This window comes from Pongo abelii, chromosome 2 (assembly GCF_028885655.2).
Source record: "Pongo abelii isolate AG06213 chromosome 2, NHGRI_mPonAbe1-v2.0_pri, whole genome shotgun sequence".
Lineage (NCBI taxonomy): Eukaryota > Metazoa > Chordata > Mammalia > Primates > Hominidae > Pongo > Pongo abelii.
Genome location: NC_085928.1, coordinates 18,815,700 through 18,835,766, shown reverse-complemented (window position 1 = coordinate 18,835,766; position 20,067 = coordinate 18,815,700). Strand labels below are relative to the sequence as shown.

Sequence of the window (20,067 nt, the reverse complement as noted above, 5' to 3'; positions counted from 1 at the left end):
AGAGCTATGTTAAGGTCACTAACTGGCCTCACTGCTTCACCTAGACAGCCCTGTTTTTCAACAAACTACATCTGCTGGGTTTGATGGTGATTATGGAGATTTTGTACATAGCTAAAGTTATACTATGAAGTATTTTTGAAGTATTTTGAGAATTACTTGTAAATTATTGTTTGCATACCTAACTGATAGCCTTCATTACGAGAAAGACCATGTTTAATAAAAATTGTATGTAATTTAAAAATTAATTCAGACTTGAATAAAGTCTGTTGATTAATATTATTGTATCAATATAAACTTTCTAATTTTGATAACTATACTCTCATTGTATAAGATATTAATATTTGGGGAAGTTGGGTGAACGGTGAATGGGAATTCCTTGACTATTTTTTTGTAAATTTTTTTTTTGTTTTTTTTGAGATGGAGTCTCTCTCTGTCGCCCAGGCTGGAGTGCAGTGGCACGATCTCAGCTCACTGCAAGCTCCGCCTCCTGGGTTCACACCATTCTCCTGCCTTAGCCTCCCGAGTAGCTGGGACTACAGGCGCCTGCCACCACCATGCCCAGCTAATTTTTTTGTATTTTTAGTAGAGATGGGGTTTCACCACGTTAGCCAGGATGGTCTCGATCTCCTGACCGCGTGATCGCCCGCCTCAGCCTCCCAAAGTGCTGGGATTACAGGCATGAACCACCGTGCCCGGCCTGTAAATTATTTATAAGCTGGAATAACTTGAAAATGAAACATTAAAAGAAAGTTTTAAAATATTTAAAAAGGTAATTAACAGGGCTTGGCAATTTCTCCATTATTTGTACTCAGAAAAGGGGCTCTTTCAGCCTCTCTCTTTTGCTGACAAGATGATGAAATCCACGTAAGCCAGATGAAAGAATGAATGCAAAAGTCCTTGCTGAAGTAAACTGCTAAGCAAATGCTAATAGTGATCATTATAGTCCCATATGGAGCTGCTTCTCTATAAATAAAGGGAGGAACAAGCCATTGTACCAAATACCCTATCAGATACTCTCCAAGCAGTTTACAAAATGCTTAGAAATTGCTGCCCTAAAAGTAGGACTCAGGGAGCTATTGAAAGGTTTTCAGCAAGGCAGGCAGGCATATAACAACAGCAATCCTTCAGGATGACTCCTCAAGCTTTTAATACATAGGATGGAGGAAGTGGAGGAGATTGGACTCAACAAATCCCACTAGGAATTACTTTAATAATTGAGGAGTGGATGGTCCTCACTGAGTGGGCCTGGAAAGGAATAAACCAAGCTGAGAGTCATGGTGAAGAGCTCATCGTCTGGGCGGGACTACCTTGGAGATGGGAGAGGAAGGAGACAAATGAGTCTGTGATTACTTGAAGACATTTCACCAAGATGACTGGGGCAAATGCTTCTCAGTGTTACTGAGAGATGGAAAATGAAAAACAGGAAAGACAATTCATAGAGGTTGGGCTGCAAACTCAAATGGCAGCAGAGGCCAGGCAGGTGCAAAAGGTGGAAGACAGGCCGTGGGGGCTGTAAAACTGCAAGAGTCGTCTCTCTAAAGAGGGTGCCTCCAAGGGGCCTGCCACAACTCAGCATCAGCCGTCCTTGCCATATGGGAATGCACTTGTGGTGTAACTAGATCTTCCATTTTTTCAAGAGAAGCCAGAAATTCAGATCTTATGTGAAATCTCTTAACTTTTTTAACGCTAGCTACTAATTTTAAAACATTTCAAAGCATGGTGTCTGCCAGCCAAGCACATCTATGGGCCAGATCTGGCAGGCTGGCTATCAAGTTTTGACCTCTGACATAGAGAAAATGTCAAGGGTCAAAGTTCATAGACTGTTACAGTGATACATAGAGAGACAGAGACTGTAAAGGGATTCAGTACCTAAAATGCTACCGATGCAGCTTTGCCAGCAATCTGAGCTGTATGACATATGCCCGTATCCTTCAAGCCTGTATACGGATTTGAATTTATACAGGAAGTTTCATCTAATCCTCAAATGGTTAAATCACAAGAATTTGAGTGCTTTCTGTGTGCTGAGTACACAGAAGTTAAAGAATTTAAAATCTAACTGGAGAAGAAAAAAACATGCCCTCTTGAAACAACTTGAAACAAATTATGAAACAACCTGGGAGACTGCTTTCTTCACATTTAATGTGTCAGAGGCATCTTAAATCCTGGTTTGTCCCCCCCAAATCACTTCCATTTAGAAAACTTTGCAGTAGTGTGTGTGTGTGTGTGTGTGTGTGTGTGTGTGTGTGTGTGTGTCCTGAATATGTAACCAGAAATCTGATTTCCTGGGCAGTGGTTACAAAGCTGCAGCCTCTCTTTGCCCAGGGGTATCTTTACCCCAGCGTGGGAGGGGAGTGAGCTGAGGTGGGGGTGCACGAACACTGCAGAGGAGGTTGGGATGGGAGTGGCCGGCGTGAAGCCACTGCCTGTCAGGTTTCTCCGCTGGAGTCCCCTCTTTGTCTCTGTCATTACTCTTTAAGTATTTGCGTAGCAGACAGGCGGGCACCGAAATAGAAAGTGTCAAAGATACAATGACAATGAGGATAAAACCAGGGCAGAGGGTTCTGAAAGTCCCAACCAGCACGGTCCCCGCAGAATGCCAGCGCACCTCCTCCCGCCGCTTCAAAGAGCCGGCTCGGCGGTGCAGGAAGCGGCGGCTGCGGCTGCGGGTCCTGCGAGGAGAGCGCGATTTCCTCCGGGGCTGCCCAGTTATCTCTGGAGTCGCAGAACGGCTCTCGGGAGAACGCGTTCTCTACCCCAACCCCGTGCTCCTCAACCCACCCACCTACTTCCTCCAGCTCCACACACTCACAAGCACCGAGCTGCCAAAAATTTCCACCCTCCGCCCCCCTCCCTAGCTAACTTCCTTCCAGCGTTTCCTGAGCTGGATGATCCTAGGATTTGTAAGACAGGAAAAAAAGGAAGGCGTGAGGGCGGGCAGGAGGGACAGGATGCTTGTTTTTCGCTCTACCAAAGCCATCTGAAGGCGAGACAGCGGGCCCAGGGCGCAGGACCCACCGCAGCCCCCTGGGCAGTCTCCTCGCCCCGCGTCCGCGTCCTCTCCGGGGCACTTAGGAAGGCGGGGGGAAAGCTTGCCCTCCCTCCTAAGCGGAGGAGAAACACCCGAAGACACCGCAGGAGCCTGTGAAAGTCCCTGGGACTCCAAGTGAGGAAGTGACACTCCCAGGCGAGCCGGCCCGCGGCTGCCAGTCTGCACGGCCTCGGCACGGCGGCCCCGGAGCGGCGCGGGGTGGATCTCAGGCTCTGCCGGCCCGCGCCCCGCGGGGTCCATGCGCGGGGCCCCCAGCCCAGGTTCTTCCATCTTCCGATGCGGCTCCCCAGAGCCGCGGGGCAGCCGGTGATCTAGCCCGGGAGCCCATCTTACAGCGGTGCCAAGCAGAGGGGCGGCAGAGACGGAGGGGCAGCCTCTTTGGGACTAACTCATGAAGAACAAGGGTGCTAAGCAGAAGCTGAAACGAAAGGGAGCCGCCAGCGCGTTTGGCTGTGACCTGACGGAGTATCTGGAAAGCTCGGGACAGGATGGTAATGTGCCTTGGCCTTTCTCCCCCGCCCCCCCCACCTTCTTTTTGTTTGAGTGAGAGATGGACTCTCTCGAGTTGTGTTAGAATCGGTTCACAAGTTAATGTATTCCAGGCCTGTGCGCTCATTGTACTTTTTTTTTTTTTAAAAAACATAAAGGATTCTTAAGGTGCACAGCGCTGCCGTCCCGACGCGCAGAGGCTGCTGTGTCAGTCCTTCCGTTTGCCTCACACAAGCTGTTAATGGGTGGTACTGCCGCAAGTTTACCGGGCCACCTCAGGGGATGGGGGTAGAAGCTGCAGAGGTCCCAATCCTAAACTTGGCATGTTGGAAGGGAGGGAGGAGGGGTGGACATGTGGGATGGTGATCAGTGGGCTTCCCTGGGTACAAAATCATGCCCGCCTTAGCTGTCCCTCCTGGGCTCTCCAATTTCGTCTGCTCACATCTTTTTTTATTAATGTGTTAGAAGGCAGTTGGGGGTGGGGGGTGGGGGAGGATCCTGGCTGGGGGAGTGGTTGCACAAACATTTCTGAATTTCTGAGCTGATGCCAAATATATAGTACCTCCACCCCCTTTCCACAACCCCCTCCCCGCCCTGCAAGACCTTTTCCCTCCTCTTGGCTTTCAGATTAACATTTGGTGTGTCAGACAAGAAGAGTGTTGTAAAAAGGTCAGAGGGCCTCGATTTTTAAATAGTTTAGGGTAAGTAGAGAAAAGGAAAACTTCTCTGTTTTCAAGGTCAGATGGGGGTGGGGGGAAGTTGAGGATGGGGGAATCCAGCGGAGACAATTTAAACATTTGTTGGTGAAGGGGGAAAGAAAACACCATCTAGATTACAATAACAGCGTTTGAGCTTAGAAGTGTTTAATCATAGGAAAGTTGGAAAATTGAGCATTAAATGACTCCTTTTGTAAGGTTGACTGGTTTTGCACTTACCCATGACAAAAAGGCCTTGTCTTCAGAAGCTTCAGCGAGAGAAAAATAGCCTACTATATGGGCCATGTGTTTATACATAGATAGATACAACAAAGGGGAAAACTAAGGGCTGTGTAACTGTGCGGAATAATTCTGCCTCCAGGAAAATAATCTCAAAACCTATTTGATTAGTCCATATCGAATATGCATTTCAAAAACAGTGCAATGCTTTTGTTTCACTTCTGTTTTTTGGGAGACTCAGCACCACCTAGTAATTTGCAGTGGTGTGATATTCCTGTGGTATTCTAGAGTTCAGTCTGCTGTGTCATTAGGACAAATAGCTTAGGATTTTAGAGCTTGGAGAACCACAGGTTTCAAAACTGACTCTTTTGAAATTGATGCATAACTTAACACTTCATTGAATCCTCACCAACCATCTGGAGAGGTAGATTTGAGATAAAAATCACTTGGTTTGAGTTTTTTTGAGTATAAGAAAACTCTAAGTATGCCTCTTAACCACTATCGTCAGAAGTTTACAATGAAAGGTTCCCCTTCACCTATTTTTGCAGGGGACTTCAAGTTAACCTCCAGGTACACTAGGAATGCTCCTGGGATGCCACCTTTCACCATGCGGGTGTTATTCTGGCCCCTCCCTCAAAGCTATGAGAGTTGCATAGGGGTGCTTGCCAGCCCTGTTCATTCTCACAAACTAATAGATCATAGGATGAGCCAGAACCCTAGGGTTCTGTGAAGAGACCTCAAAGGCAGCTTTAGGCAGCTGTTCTTTCACCTGCTTTATATTTTGGGCTTCTGCATATGTTTCATTTAGACAAAAAAAAAAAAAAAACAGGAAAGAGACTACTGCTTAAAAGAATGGCAAACCAGTACCCCGGGTTCCCCACCCTGGGGAGGAGGAAAAGAAGCCCAGAGGGGTAAATTGGCCTGCCTAAGGTCGTACAGCTAATCATGAAGGATCAGAGGGCCCTCCCTGGCCTGTTAGGTTCCTCTGCCCTCCCTGGCTTCTGTGTCTAAGCCAACATTCTCTTCTAATGATATTTTCCCCCTAAATTGAAAGCAGACAGCCCTGCTACAGGATCAGCAAACTTTGAAGACTGAACATACCTGATGAGAGTTCAGCTTTGAAAGGAAAGGCAACTGACCCACTTAATGATCCACACACTGTTATTGTGCTACACGGAAATTAGACATGCATAATATACTGCTTATGTAAATAAGAGTAATTAGAATTTATTTTTTCCCACAGCTAAAACTAGTTGGATGGTTTTTTTCTGTATATTTGTGATAGTGTAGCATCAATGAACAAAGTCAGTGCTAATGGTTTTCTCTAAAGTAATGTTGCTTCTTTGTGGACTCTCTGAAACATGTATTGGTTCATAGACAAGGCCTGGACTCTGCTTCTGGGAGGAAAAGCTGAGCTGGGCACTGGCCCTTTGCCCACCACCTTGGAAGATCAGCCCAGAATGCTGAGGGTGACAAGTCAGTGTGGTAACTGGGAGTCATGGGGCTGGAGAAGGGCTCCCTGGACTGACATCACGGTTACTGATCTTTGAAGGTCAAGGGTGGTGCAGTGGACCTGCATTGAGACAGAAAAAATAGGTTCAGGTTTGGGAGTACAAGGGGGAGAAGGGAAGACCAAAGATTTAGGGAGGCAAAGAGAGCCCCTGTCCTTGGACAGGGAAGGAAAGCCCTGAGCTGGAGTGGAGGACAAAGCGGGGTGACGATGAGCTACGTTCAGGGCATCTGAACATGGGGATGCCACATGCCTGAGTGGGAACTCTGGGGAGACAAAGGCTGAAGACAGAGAATGAATGTCGCATGCTTCTGTAATTTGCTGAGGCTCAGCCCTGCTACTTTCAGCTGGACAAATCTGACAAGGCTGGGCGTGTGGTTTACAAATAGGTATTCAGCTTAGGGCAGACATTGCTCAGGGCCAGTTGTCAACCTTAATCTTTGGGAAGCTGATGAAAAACAGAAACCCTTTCCTTAGAATCACACACACACACACACACACACACACACACAGTGTATGCAATTTCTGCAGGTATCTACATAGATGTCAATTTCAGACCCTGCTCTGATCACCCCTCACTGGCTACACAGTGGGGCCTGATATCCAGGACCAATTTTCCCCCTTCTTTGACCACTTTTCTCTAGCCTGGTAAGAAGGGAGCAATGAACACTCTTAGCCTGGTAAGAACACTCAAGAATGGCATGAAGTGGCTCCTGGCAGACTTGCCAAGAGCCTCTTGCACTTCCCCTCCAACACAGTGGCTGCTGCCCACAACCCCCAGCTCTCCCCTGGGAACCAGCTAACTTTCTCTTCCTGTCTGGAATAAAGGGAGATCATCCCTTCCTTACTGCTGCTGCTGAAAATAGTATAGTTTTCTTTTTCTTTTCTTGACCACTGAATAAGAAGGCCCTTGCTTGCAACTGTATAATGAAAACCACATCATGTTGCTGCCTGTGGTTGGGAGGTTGTGGGTGAAGCTCTGCGAGGTCATAATGTACCCATGGTCGTTTCCTGCCTCTCCTTCATACGCCAAGTGTTCTGGGTCTTCTATTAGAGCTTGGAGATGGTTGGGGCCAGGAGCCAAGAGACAAGTAAGAGAGTGTTATAGGGAAAATTATCTTCTTCCTCTGGGTTGGCTTTACTTTAATGGCTGAGGATTTTCTTGTTCCTCCGAGCAATCTTTGTTCATTTTGCCCACTCCCTGGTAAAAAGTGATACCGAGCTTCCAAATTGACAAAGAAAAGAAGGGGCGACGATTGTGCCAAAAAGGGCAGCACAAACTGCGCCCAATGTGTGCCCAGAGACAAGGCTATTAAGAAGTTCCTCATTCAAAACACAGTAGAGGCCACCGCTGTCAGGGACATTTCTGAAGCAAGTGTCTTCACCGCCTATGTACTTCCCAAGCTATATGTGAAGCTACATTACTTTGTGAGTTGTGCCATTCACAGCAAGGTAGTCAGGAATTGATCTCGTGAAGCCTGCAAGGACCAAACACTCCCACCCTGATTTAGATTTAGGTGTTGCCCTACGGCCCCCACCAAAGCCCGTGTAAGGAGCTGAGTCCTTAAGGGCTGAAGAAAAACTGTTCTCTCGAGAAAAATAAAATGGAAGTTGTACTTAAAAAAAAAAAGGTGATATTGCTTGCTCTAGCCCCATGGCTCTCAGTGATGGCAACACATTAAAATTACCTGAGAGCTTTAAGAAAAAAATGCTGATGCTCAGACCCCTCTAAGAACAATTAAATCAGAATCTTTCCTAGAAGATGTGGATACACAGGCAGGGTTGTATTTTCCCTGGATAAGTGGCCTTAGCTTATTTCCCTGGATAAGCGGCCTTAGCCATTCAGAACGCACCTTCTGAATGTTTGATAAGAACCGTCAGCCTTTTTATTCCTAAAATTTTTTTCCTAGTTCTTACCACACTGAAAAAATACACATTAACATATATATATATGACATATCTTTCATATATAATGTATATGTTTGATTTGAGGCATGACAGAGGGAGGGTTCATAACAAATAAGTGCCCATTACAAATATGACTTTAAGCTTGATGAGAGTAAGCCCTGGTATTTCAAAGAACAAGGATAAGGCAACGGGAACTTTTAGATGTGACTCTTCTACATTTCTGAGGCTAAATGATTCTCTTTCTTTGTTTATCTATTTATTTAACAAATATTTATTAAGGCACTGTGATAGATACTGTGGAAAAAAAAAAAGATGGGCTGCAAGCTCAAGAAAGTTACAGTCTAAGGGATATGAACAAACTTTCAGATCAATTAAGCTTTGAAGTTAGCTGTCATAGCTGAAGGAAAAGCTGAAGAAGAAAATTCGAAAGTTTTGATCTCCAATTAAATAGACAAGATACTCAAACATCAACAGCAGCAAAGTCTTAGCAAAGAAGGTAAATATTTTCTGTTCAAGAAAAGATTTAACCTTGAATGGAGAACGAAGGCAGGGGTTTTTTCTTTGGCTTAGCTGCTTCCTTTCCAGCAGCTTGCCTGGCACATCGTGGTCACACCTTCCCTGACTAACTCTTCATCCTTTGGGTCTCAGCTTTGGAAGATTCTGGAAACCTCCAATCCTCCTGAGGCAGGTGCCCCTGCTGGAGGATCCCATTAGGAGTTTTGGAAACTTAGTGCCTGGAATAGAATCCCAACTTTGCTTGTTCCCAGCTGAGTCACCCTGGAGCCAGTTATTTACCCTCCCTGGGTCTCAGTGTCCTCACTCATGAAATGATGATAATAAGATTGATACGAAAATAAATGAGTTAATATGGGTAAAGCACTTAACAGAGGGCAAGCACATGGTAAACCATAAGTGTAGCTATTATCATGGCACCCTGAGTTTACCCTAGCATCACCACCTACCATCCAGGACTGAGTGGATGAGGCTCCAATTAAATGAGTAAATGATATGATAAGATGGAGCTAATCCATCACCAAAAGGGACAAGAAGCAGGTTGCTTGCCCTACTGAATGAAGAAGCCAATTTATGCAAGGATTTCTCAGAGTCACTGCAGGGTGGATCATCAGTATACACTCAGGAACTAAAGGTCACCCTAAAATTAAAGGACCCTCAAAAGGCCTAAGACACAGCCACATCTGGGCATGGTGGCTCATGCCTATAATCCCAGCACTTTGGGAGGCCAAAGCGGGCGGATCACTTGAGGTCAGGAGTTTGAGACCAGCCTGACCAACATGGTGAAATCCCATCTCTACTAAAAATACAAAAAAAATTAGCTGAGTGGCGGAGTCTGTTATCCCAGCTACTTGAGAGGCTGAGGCAGGAGAATTGCTTGAACCCGGGAGGCGGAGGTTGCAGTGAGCTGAGATTGTACCACTGTACTCCAGCCTGAGCGACAGAGCCAGACTCCATCTCAAAAAAAAAAAAAGAAAAAAGAAAGAAAGAAAGACACAGCCTCTGCTGCTGGGTCTAGCAGAACTGAAGCAGAAGTCAGGTCCTGGATGTGGAGCTTGTGGAGCGAGAACAACAACTTCGTGGGCTTGAGTTTAGAGGGGCATCCCCGCATTTGGGCTCCCAGAGTGAAACAGGAAGAACTGAAAAAGGAGAATTAGGCTTTAAACGTGGAACGAACTGACTGGCTAACTTGAGGCCGAGCTGTAACTTACTCTGTGTAGTCTGGAGATGACAACCCACACAGAGAATAGAAACAGCCACTTCCACATGCTTCCCTTCTGCCCACTAGTTAGACCTCTGCCAAGAGCCCCTGGGCCACAGGGACAGCCTCACCCTTTCTCCTCCCCTGTCTACCCCAACTGGCCACGACCCAGTTGCCTTCCAGCTTCAGGAGGCCCAGGCTTTGGGGCTGCTAAGGAAGCCCACTCCCTTGTTGCCTCAGCCCTACCCTGAAGCTAAGAACAGTCTGCGGGGTGAGGGAGAGCTGAAGGCCTGCTCTTGTGCTGGGACAGAGGGAAACATGTTGAAACTAGGAACACATTTTCCCATAGCTGGTGCTGTAAGCGGTGGACACACTCTCCAGTGCCATTAGAGCTGTAGTTTTTGATGTATTTGCTTCATCCTCCTCCCCTTAGCCTGTTAGGCATCTGTGGGCTAGCCTGGAAACCTTTTCCGTAGGGTGGAAGCAGGTGTGAGGGGAAACACATTCCGAATTCCAAAAGTTGATTGATCACTGCTTCAAGTTCTCAAGCACCTGACGGGGACTGTTTTTTTACCAGGAATCACCTCGCTGCAGAGAGGTTTCCTGGGCTTTTGTGGCTGTGGGTGAGGCTCTGCAGCAGTGGGTGGAGAAAGGGGATGGGGCTCTAAGTTCCAGGACTCTGGGCATAAGAACTGTCACTGCCCTGCCACCTCCCTTGCCATTAGCTAAGTCTAGCTAAAGATTCTGGAACAAAGTAGTGATAAGACTCTTCTAGTTGGGGCTACCCATTGCTCATTTCCTCCAGAACAGACCACACTTGCTCTGAGCCGCCTTCCCACCCTGGCCTCTGCGTCTCAGGACTCCACTTCCTTCTAGCGGTTCCTTCAGACCAGCCTTGAGGCCCAGGAACATGGAGTTAGCTTTCTTCCCATTCAGTGCTTGCTGTGTATTTAAGCCAATGTGACATTTTCCTACTTATCCCCAAGCTTCAAGTTATTTTTCTTTTTGCCTATGGGTCCATGTCCTACCCAATTTCCTGAGCTGTTTCCCCCTATGCACCAACAGAAATGCCACTCTTGAGTTGAACTGATCTTGCTATTTCTCCCCCAAGGGGCTGGCCTCAAGTACTGATTGAGTGAGGGCCACAGCCTGCTGGAACTTCAGGAGTCTAGATAGCACTCTCTGTCTCTCTAGACTTTGCCGCGGTATACAATTTCAACTAAGGCTTCACATTTAAAACCCTTGGGAACAAACAGGCTGACTGTAATTTAGAGGAGAATAAGTATTGGTACTAGATTTTTTTTCTAAGAGCAGAGTTTGATAGAGAAAGATGAAAACATCAGGCTGCTGAATGGCTGAAGGGAAAAGGAGGAAGAGGAGGTCTCTTGAAGAGAAAGGACTCAGACATGAAGTCTGAGTCCCACATCAGGCCTTGTTGTTATTTTCATTGGTAGTAAGTACTACTTATCTGTATTGATTGCTTACTCTGTGCCAGTCACTTTATACATGCAAAGTAATATTTCAGTATCTTTAAGAATTGGGCATTTTAATCCCCATTTTGCAAAAGAAAAAACTGAGTGATTTAACCAAGTGATGCCGAGATTATAGAGATGGGAAAGGCAGAATTGAAATCAAGATCTGTATGACTCCTAAGGCCATGGTCTCAGGCATGAATCACATCTCCTAGGATAGCATATTTCATAATTTGGCATTAACAGTTTTGCCACAACCTATGAAAAGTGATTTTTCTCCCTTTGCTTTGTTTTTCCCACAGCCTAAACCATGAAGAGTCATAATAACAATGGACATTTGCACAGCACTTTACCCTCTGCAAGGTGCATTTCACACACACGGATCTAAACCTACCAGCTTTGAAGCCCAGCCGGACCCTATCTTTTCCTCCCAGGTCCCTTGCCCACTGCAGCCACATCTTCTTCACCTCTTGGAATACCCACTGCCTTAGGGTCAGGGGTACCCAATTTGTTATGCATTCTATCTGTTGTTTTGTTCTCTAACACTTTATGTATGCAAATCGATGGTGAGTTCCCCCGAAGGCAGATCTGGCAGCTCACTGTGGCTCTCTCAGGGTGAGCCCCATGTGAGACATGCAGCAGTTGATTCATTGACCCTACTTCCTTCTTCAGAAAACCAGTGTTTGTGCCCTTCTAGGAAGCTCAGGACAAGGCACATTGCTGATGTGCTGGATTATCAGGAATCCAGTTGCTTAATGGTCCCCACAGGGGTTCATAGCTACTCCCAAATAGAAACTGACCCAGGCTTTGCACAGAACTCCCCAGAAACACTGCCTTTTCCTAGTTCCTCACCAATCACTCCTTGGTATGAACCACATTCTTGGCGAGGCCCCAGAACCAACTGAGTTTCTGGGATCGAGTCTCAGGCACTCTTTGTTCTCGTTTAAGCTTGGTTGATGCATGCCAGGCCCTGGTACCACGCCCACGGCCTGATGCTGGCCCAGAATGCCTTGTAGGCCCCCTTCCCACCACCACTGGAGGGAGAGGGGTGAATATCACCCCTCCCCCCAAAAGCAACATATACCAGCTCTCACTGTTACAGACACTGGAAAACAGCTTGACATATAAGCTAGGATTCTGGCAAACCGTAAATAAATCTATAGGCTATGTGAAGGCAATTGAGCTAATTTGTGTGATTATGCATATTTCTTTCCCCAGCTCTTTTCATGTTTTTTTTTTTTTTTTGGTTGAGATGGGGTCTCACAGTGTCGCCTGGGCTGGCATACAATGGTGCAATCTCAGCTCACTGCAACCTCCACCTCCCGGGTTCAAGCAATTCTCCTGCCTCAGTCTCCCAAGTAACTGGGATTACAGGCACCCACCACCATGCCTGGCTAATTTTTCATATTTTTAATGGAGACAGGGTTTCACCATGTTAGCCAGGCTGGTCTCAAACTCCTGACCTCGTGATCCGCCTGCCTCAGCCTCCCAAAGTGCTGGGATTACAGGTGTAAGCCACCGCACCTGGCCTCTTTTCATGTTTTAATCAGATCCTATCTGGAATGGGACTTTCAATTCAATGTAACAAGTATGTAATGGGATTCTAACGTGACAGACACTGTTGGGTTTACAGAGATGCTCTCAAGTTGCTCCTGACCTAAAGGATTCAAAGAGGGAAAACAACTAAAAGAAGTACAAAGAAGAATGGAATGAGGGCTGTAGAGGATGAGCAAGCAGGGGGTGTGCACATGTGAGGCAGCCAAGTGAGAAAGAACCATCAGACAGAGTGGGTTGTTTTCACCGGGGGAAAAATCAGTAAAATTATAAAACAAACATCATCTGACTGAGTTATGACAGAGCTATGGGAGGATGGGGGGATGGGGTGGTTGGTCTCTAGAGGCAGGAAACCACAGGGATTTGCCTGACGCTTGGAATTGGTCACACCCTTCTGCACCCTGGGGAAGAAGAGGCTTAAAATCTGGGAAAGGCAGCTGAGGGTACTTAGAGTGGTGAGGCTGAGATTGGCTGCAGTGACAGAAGCCTGCCTTCAGCTGCAGGGGAGTGAACCTAACCTCAGGAGAGGGCAAACCAGCTGATAATAACAAGAGTGGCCTTTGATTTGGCTTATCGTGGCTTTGTCTATCCCCTGCCCAAGCACAGAAGAATGGAGAATTCTGTTAAAATTAGCTGGGCTTGGTGGTGGGCGCCTGTAATCCCAGCTACTTGGGAGGCTGAGGCGAAAGAATTGCTTGAACCCGGGAGGCAGAGGTTTCAGTGTCCCAAGATCACGCTACTGCAATCCAGCCTGAGTGACAGAGTGAGACTCTGTCTCAAAAATAAATAAATAAATAAATAAAACAAAATAAAATAAAACTTTTAAAAAATGATGCTAACTGACCCTCTGTTTCTTGATTAAATCTATCTGTATGGCATAAATGTCCAACTGCAGAGTCTTCCACTATATGGAAAGTTCTGTTTTGTCCCCATCTTATAAAGAAGGACCAACTCAGAGAGGTTAAGTAACTTGCCTCCTGTCACCCAGCCAGGAAGCGCTAGAAGTGAGACTCCAGCTGTGTCTGTGCAACATTAAATTCTCCTTCCATGGCTTTGCCTGCTCTTGACCCAATGAGACACAGCTATGCTAGCAGTAAAACAGGTCTGATATGCAGAGCTCCATTTTGCCATGCATTGCCAAGGTGATAAGTTCAGTAGGATTTAGTTAGACTTAATACAACTTCTGGCAATTGAGTTCCCATCCCCAGTTTTTCAAAGTAAAACACTTAGGTTCCACATGGCAGGATTCTAAACAGAGAGCATGCCCTGTTACCATAAGTAGCCCCTTCCACCACTTCTTTCCCATCTGTTTCCTGCATGCTGAGTATTATTGGGAAACAATGATGTCAGCTCTTCCATATAAATCTACACCTCCCTGCCAGCCCCTCCCCTACAATGCATATTTTTGTTCCTCTTTCTGGCTTTTGTCTTGCTGTTCTGCTAAGGACTCATGCTTTTGGTGACAATTGTTGGCTTTCTTTTTAATCTTTCTTTTTAACAAGTTTTAGCTATTTAAGCTTTATTGTGGCCTTCAAAGTGCACATGCTTTTTGGGGCCTATATTTGGAAAAATCCTTTGTAGGGCTAATAGCTAGAATATGAGCTTGGTGCTAATGGAGAAGAGCCATTTTGCTTTCTGGAAAAGCAAAGCCAAATGCAGGTCTCTGCATCAAGCTCAGAGCTGAGGACAGAAACGCTGCTTGGGTTGGGGGCCCTCTGAGGCTGCATTAAAGCTGTAGCTGCCCTGGGCACAGAGCCTATAGCTAAAGGCCAGAATATCCCCTTCAAGTAATCTGTAAAGGTCCTGTTTTCCCCCGTCGTAAGCCTGACTTCCAAATGGGGCATGGTTTCCTCAGTTCTCCTTTCTTTAGTAACTCTAAAGACAATTTGGTTTCAGATGGAAAGGAGGGCTAGTTCTCTGGGTACAGTATGAGTTTTGAATTCAGAGTCCAAGAATTCTGGACCTCTCTTGTTAGTCCTTGGGCAGCATTTCTCAAACTTTACTGGACATAAGAAAGACTAAAAATGTAATTCTTGCTTTTAAATTTTAATTTTAAAATTAAATATTAGACAAATTTAGTATACTACTAGAGATACTCTTCAAATCCAATTTTGGACTCCTTGAGACAAAATGGACATCTAATAAAAGTTTTCAAATGGGGCCGGGTGCGGTGGCTCACACCTGTAATCACAGCACTTTGGGAGGCGAGGCGGGAGGATCACTTGAGGTCAGGAATTCAAGACCAGCCTGGCCAACATGGTGAAACCCCATCTCTACTAAAAAAAAATTACAAAAATTAGCTGGGCGTGGTGGCACGTGCTTGTAATCCCAGCTACACGGGAGGCTGAGGCACGAGAATTGCTTGAACCTGGGAGGTGGAAGTTGCAGTGAGCCGAGATCGCACCACTGCACTCCAGCCTGGGGGACGGTGTGAGACTTTGTCTCAAAAAAAAAGTTTTCAAACGGGTATTTGCATAGGTTGTGTAGTGTCTGGGTCCATGGAGAACATATGATTCTACTGAATGGGTTCCATAGTTTATAGGGCAGCAAGCTGTAAAGTGCTGCTGCAAGTCAGGATTCTGAGGTCCAGTTCCTCAGGGATTTTACTTTTGTTGGTCTGGGGTGGGAAATCCACATTTTAAAGATGAGCTCCAGGTGATCTAATATCCATGGCCTACTGATCTCACTTTGAGAAACACTGACGTAGCACATAGAAAGAAGCAGCTATGTGAAACGACATGATTTTTATTTTCTTCATTATACTTTTATATTGCCCAACATTTCTACAGTGAAGATATATTTTTATCTTTTAAATCAGAAAGAAACATTTCTAAAATTATTGTAGGAATAGTGTGTCTTAAGTCATTGGCTTTTTCATAAATGCCCTTTGTTTCAATCTTTATTTTTAGAAAAAAAACTAAGTCTGTTAGTTTTTTTTTTTTTCCTGCCTTAATAGATGCAGTATAGTGAAGCCAATTAACCTTTCCGCAGTGTAGCAGGGTGGTTGAGCATAGGGTTTGTTTGCTGATAGACTACCATGGTTCAAATTCCAACTCTACCACATGCTAGGTTTGTGACCATGGACAAGCTACCAAACCTCTCTATGCCTCAGTTTCTCCATCTGTAAAGTGGAGATTATGATGCTAATGGTACCTACCACATAGAGCCATTATGAGCATTCAAGCAACTAGTGCATTGTTTGGAATTTAGTAAACCTTTCATACATGTTAACTATGGTTATCATTTCCTTGAGGATTGGAAATCTTACTGTGTTTCAGCCTTATTACTAAAAGTGTGGTTCCTGGGTTATGCTACAGATGTGGAAGTTGAGAAAGCTGAGAACAAATATTCCAAGGACCCCATCTATCCCTAAGGGCTTCTTTCTTTAAGAAATTCTCTTATATGTACACAATTATTTATTTCCCTTGGGTGGATGTATAAAAATGCTAGTTTTAAGATTCTAATCTGTTGATAAATATATCTGGGGTGGGAATGTGGCAAACTTTCTAAGTTTTATATTTCTTTAGCAATTAGAAAAAGAAAATAATCTAAAAATAATTCTTCCTCCCCTATAAAGTTTATGGTAAAAAGGCTATAATCACAGTGACAGCCATCCAGCCTGCTAGTTTCCATCTGTATTTCAGGAGAGTTATAAATCTGGCAATCAAGTCTGTTTCCATCATTGATGGAACAGTGTAAGTCCTGGATTTTTGCTGGGCCATATGACATCTCACATATGCCTATTTATTTGCCCCAAAACTGCATTTTGGAAGTTGACGGAATTAGGTAAATCTGGCTTGAGAGTGAATCCAAGTATGAATTAACGGCCAGAAAAAAAAAAAAAAAAAAAAAAAAAAAAAGCTCAATCTTAGGCTGTAGGAACAGCAGCAGAGTATATAGATCAAGGGATCCATCCCGCATTCTTCAGGACTGGAGTCTCGCACGCAGCATTGTCTTTATTCTGGAGCTGCATTTTAACATGGAAGCTTGTACACAGAATTATATTTAGCAAGGTGATCAGAAGAGTGAAGGATTGTAAAATGCTACAGATGACAAATGAAGTTGCTGAAAATGTTTATTATAGACAAGTAAAAGCTGCTTCCTTTGCAGACATGACCATGCTGGCCTCTCTGGCTTGTTGTGTTTCTTGTCCCTTGTCTTAGTTTCCTATTGCTCCCATAACAAATTACCACAAACTTAGTGGCTTAAAACAATACAAATCTATTATCCTACAGTTTTGTAAGTTAGAAGTCCAACACAGCTGTCTCTAAAGTCAAGGTGCAAGATGTATTTCTGGAGGCTCAGGGGAAGAATCCATTTCCTTGCCTTTTCCAGCTTCCAGAAACCACCCACATTCCTTGGCTTATGGCACCTTCCTCCATCCGTCTTCAAAGCCAGCCATATTGCATCTCTTCCACCATTTGTCCAAAGTCATGTCTTTCTCTTCCCACAGCTGGGAAAGCTTCTCTACTTTCAATGACTCATGTGATCAGATTAAGCCTGCTTGTATAATCCAGGACACTATCCCCATCTCAAGGTCCTTAACCTAATCACATCTGTAAAGCCTCTTTGTATAGAAGGTAACATATTCACAGGTCCCAGGGATTACGTCATGGACATCTTTGAAGGGCATTATACTGCTTACTGCCCTACGGAAAGGTGTCACACTGGGCAAATTGCCCATACTTGATGACCTTTGAAGTCTTCCCCAATTCCTAAACATGGTCATTATACGATTTTTGTTGTTGTTGTAAAATTTTAGACAGGGTCTCACTTTATCACCCAGGCTGGAGTGCAGTGGTGCAATCTTGGCTCGCTGCAGCCTTGACTTCCTGGACTCAAGTGATCCTCCCACCTCATCCCCCCAAGAAGCTGGGACTACAGGCATGCACCCCCACACATAGCTAATTTCTGTATTTTTTGTAGAGACAAGGTTTCACCATGTTGCCCAGTCTGCTCTCAAACTCCTGGACTCAAGTATTCCACTCACCTTGGCCTCCCAAAGTGCTGGGATTACAGGTGTGAGCCACCGTGCCTGGCCAATTAATCCAATTTGGTACACTGTTAGAAATACTCCCTAAATTCCATTTCCGATTGCTTGAAACAAAATGGACAAACGGAAAGCCCTGTATGTCAGGGTTTGTGGAGAACATGTCATTCTACTAAGTGAGTCTCTAGTTTGTAGACTGCAAGTGTAAAGTGCTGCTGGCCTGTCAGTAATATGTGTTCAGCCCTGTTGACTGCTGAGGAAGCCACAGAAGTGCTGGAATCATGGCTCCCATCGATTGAGAACTTGCCTCTTGCCAGGCTGTGTACAAATGTTAACTCATGTGTCTCTGAAAACAGCCCTAGGAGGTCAGAGAAGAAAATAGAGGTTGGGTGCAGTGGCTCACACCTGTAACTCCAGCACTTTGGGAGGTTGAGGCGGGAGAGTTGTTTGAACTCAGAAGTTCAAGACCAGCCTGGACAATATGGCAAAACTCTGTCTCTACAAAAAAAAAAAAAATACAAAAATTAGCTAGGCATCGTGGCTCAGGGCTGTGGTCCCAGTTACTCAGGAGGCTGAGGTGGGAAGATTGCTTGAGCCCAGGAGGTCAAAGCTGCAGTGAGCTGTGATCATGCCACTGCACTCCAGCCTGAGACAGAGTGAGACTCTGTCTCAAAAAAAACCATCCCCCCCGACAACCACCAGCACCATGGAAAAGTTATCTTCTGCGAATCCGGTCCCTGGTGCCAAAAAAGTTGGGGACCTCTGGCTTAGACAACCACCATTTAGCGAGAGCACTTTGAGTTAGGTAATGCCTGTTGTAAATGCTCACATGCCTGGGAAGATTAAAGGCACTATCAACTGTTTTTTAAAATCTCAGGTCTCAACAAAGAAAACAAAATAAAATACAATCTCAGAGAAGTGAAACGATGTGCCCAAAACCATATAGCTGGTACTTGGCAAAGCCAGGGTTCAATCTAAGTCCTGTCTCAGTCCGTCACACTACATGGTCCCTTTCTAAATTATCCTCCCATCAAGCTGACTGGCATTCACAGGAGAAGCAGCTAGAGAACAATAGATCACATTGGGTAATTGAATGCCTCGGCCACACAGGGAGCCCAGGCTCAGTCTTCAGGGGTCAAAAGAGAAAACCAGTTAGGGACTTGGCCTGGAAAAGCTTCCAGGAGAGCAGCCAGAGATGACACAACAACATTCTGTGGTCACCCAGTGGTGTGCAAGAAAGGAGATCCAGACTCCAGAACAGATTCTTAACCAAGTGATTCACCCTCCAGGGAGTTCTTGCCTTGGTAATAATGGTGCAGACTGGGGGTCCCCCAACCTCAGGCTGCAAACAGGTATGATCCATGGTCCCTTAGGAACCAGGCTGCACAGCAGGAGGTGAGGGCAGGCAAGGGAGCATTACTGCCTGAGCTCTGCTTCCTGTCAGATCAGCAGCATTTCTAATAGCAGCGCAAATCCTACTGTGAACTGCGCAGGAGGGATTTAGGTTGCAGGCTCCTTATAAGAATCTACCTAACGCCTGATGATCTGAGATGGAACAGTTTTATCCCAAAACCATTCCCCGCCACCCATCACCACCATGGAAAAGTTGTCTTCCACGAAACTGGTCCCTGGTGCCAAAAAGGTTGGGGACCACTGGCTTAGACAACCACCATTTAGCGAGAGCACTTTGAGTTAGGTAATGCCTGTTGTAAATGCTCACATGCCTGGGAAGATTAAAGGCACTACCAACTGTTTTTTTTTTTAAATCTCAGCGGGAATTCACCTAATCAGCTTCCTTTTTCCCAACCCAAAATTGGAATTAACTGAAGAAACAGGATTTTAAAGGGGAAAAGACAGCTTTGAAGGATAGACATGCAGATGAAATGGGTGGGCTGGTGGGGTGCTAACCTTCAACAAGGCAGAAAGTGGTCAATGAAGAGCACAGAAGTGACAGCCTATGTTCTCCTCCGTCTGCCTCCAGCTCCCCATCACTCCTGTCCGTTTTAGTGCCAGTAGATTCCTCAGTTGACCAATTTTCTCCGTTCCCAGTGTTTCTGCCCTAGAATAGACCTCTGTTACCTCTCACTTCCAACCGCTGTCGTAGTTTCCTCCCTTGAGTATGAGCTCCTTAAAGACTGGCACCCATCCTCTGTTCCTCTGTGTATTAGGTGTCTGCAGGGCTGGCTCATTTCTGCAGGCTCTAAGGGGGAATCTTGCCATTTCCAGCTTCTAGAGGCCTTCCTCATTCCTTGACTCATGCCACCTTTGCTCCTCGGCCTCCATCCTCACATCGTCTTCCTCTGCTGATCTGCATCTCTCTTATGAAGTGATTACATTAGGACCACTCAGACAACCCAAAATAATCTCCCCATCTCAAGATCTTTAATTTGATAACATCTGCAAAATCCCTTTTGCCATATAAGGTAACATTCACAGATTCTAGGAA

The 20,067-nt window shown here is 45.5% G+C and overlaps 1 protein-coding gene across 2 annotated transcripts in view; it reads left to right on the top strand.

Annotated features, from left to right (window-relative positions):
• Positions 1 to 2,652: 2,652 nt before the first annotated feature.
• Positions 2,653 to 20,067, top strand: part of ARHGAP31 (Rho GTPase activating protein 31) — a 125,386-nt gene continuing 107,971 nt past the window's right edge. Inside the window, exon 1 of one of the 2 annotated variants that reach the window (XM_002813254.5) lies at positions 2,653 to 3,540. In XM_002813254.5, coding sequence (XP_002813300.3) covers positions 3,441 to 3,540 — 100 coding nt within the window. In that variant the 5' untranslated portion in view covers positions 2,653 to 3,440. The remainder of the gene's footprint in view (positions 3,541 to 20,067) is intronic. The other variant, XM_054551444.2, reaches the window with a different exon arrangement.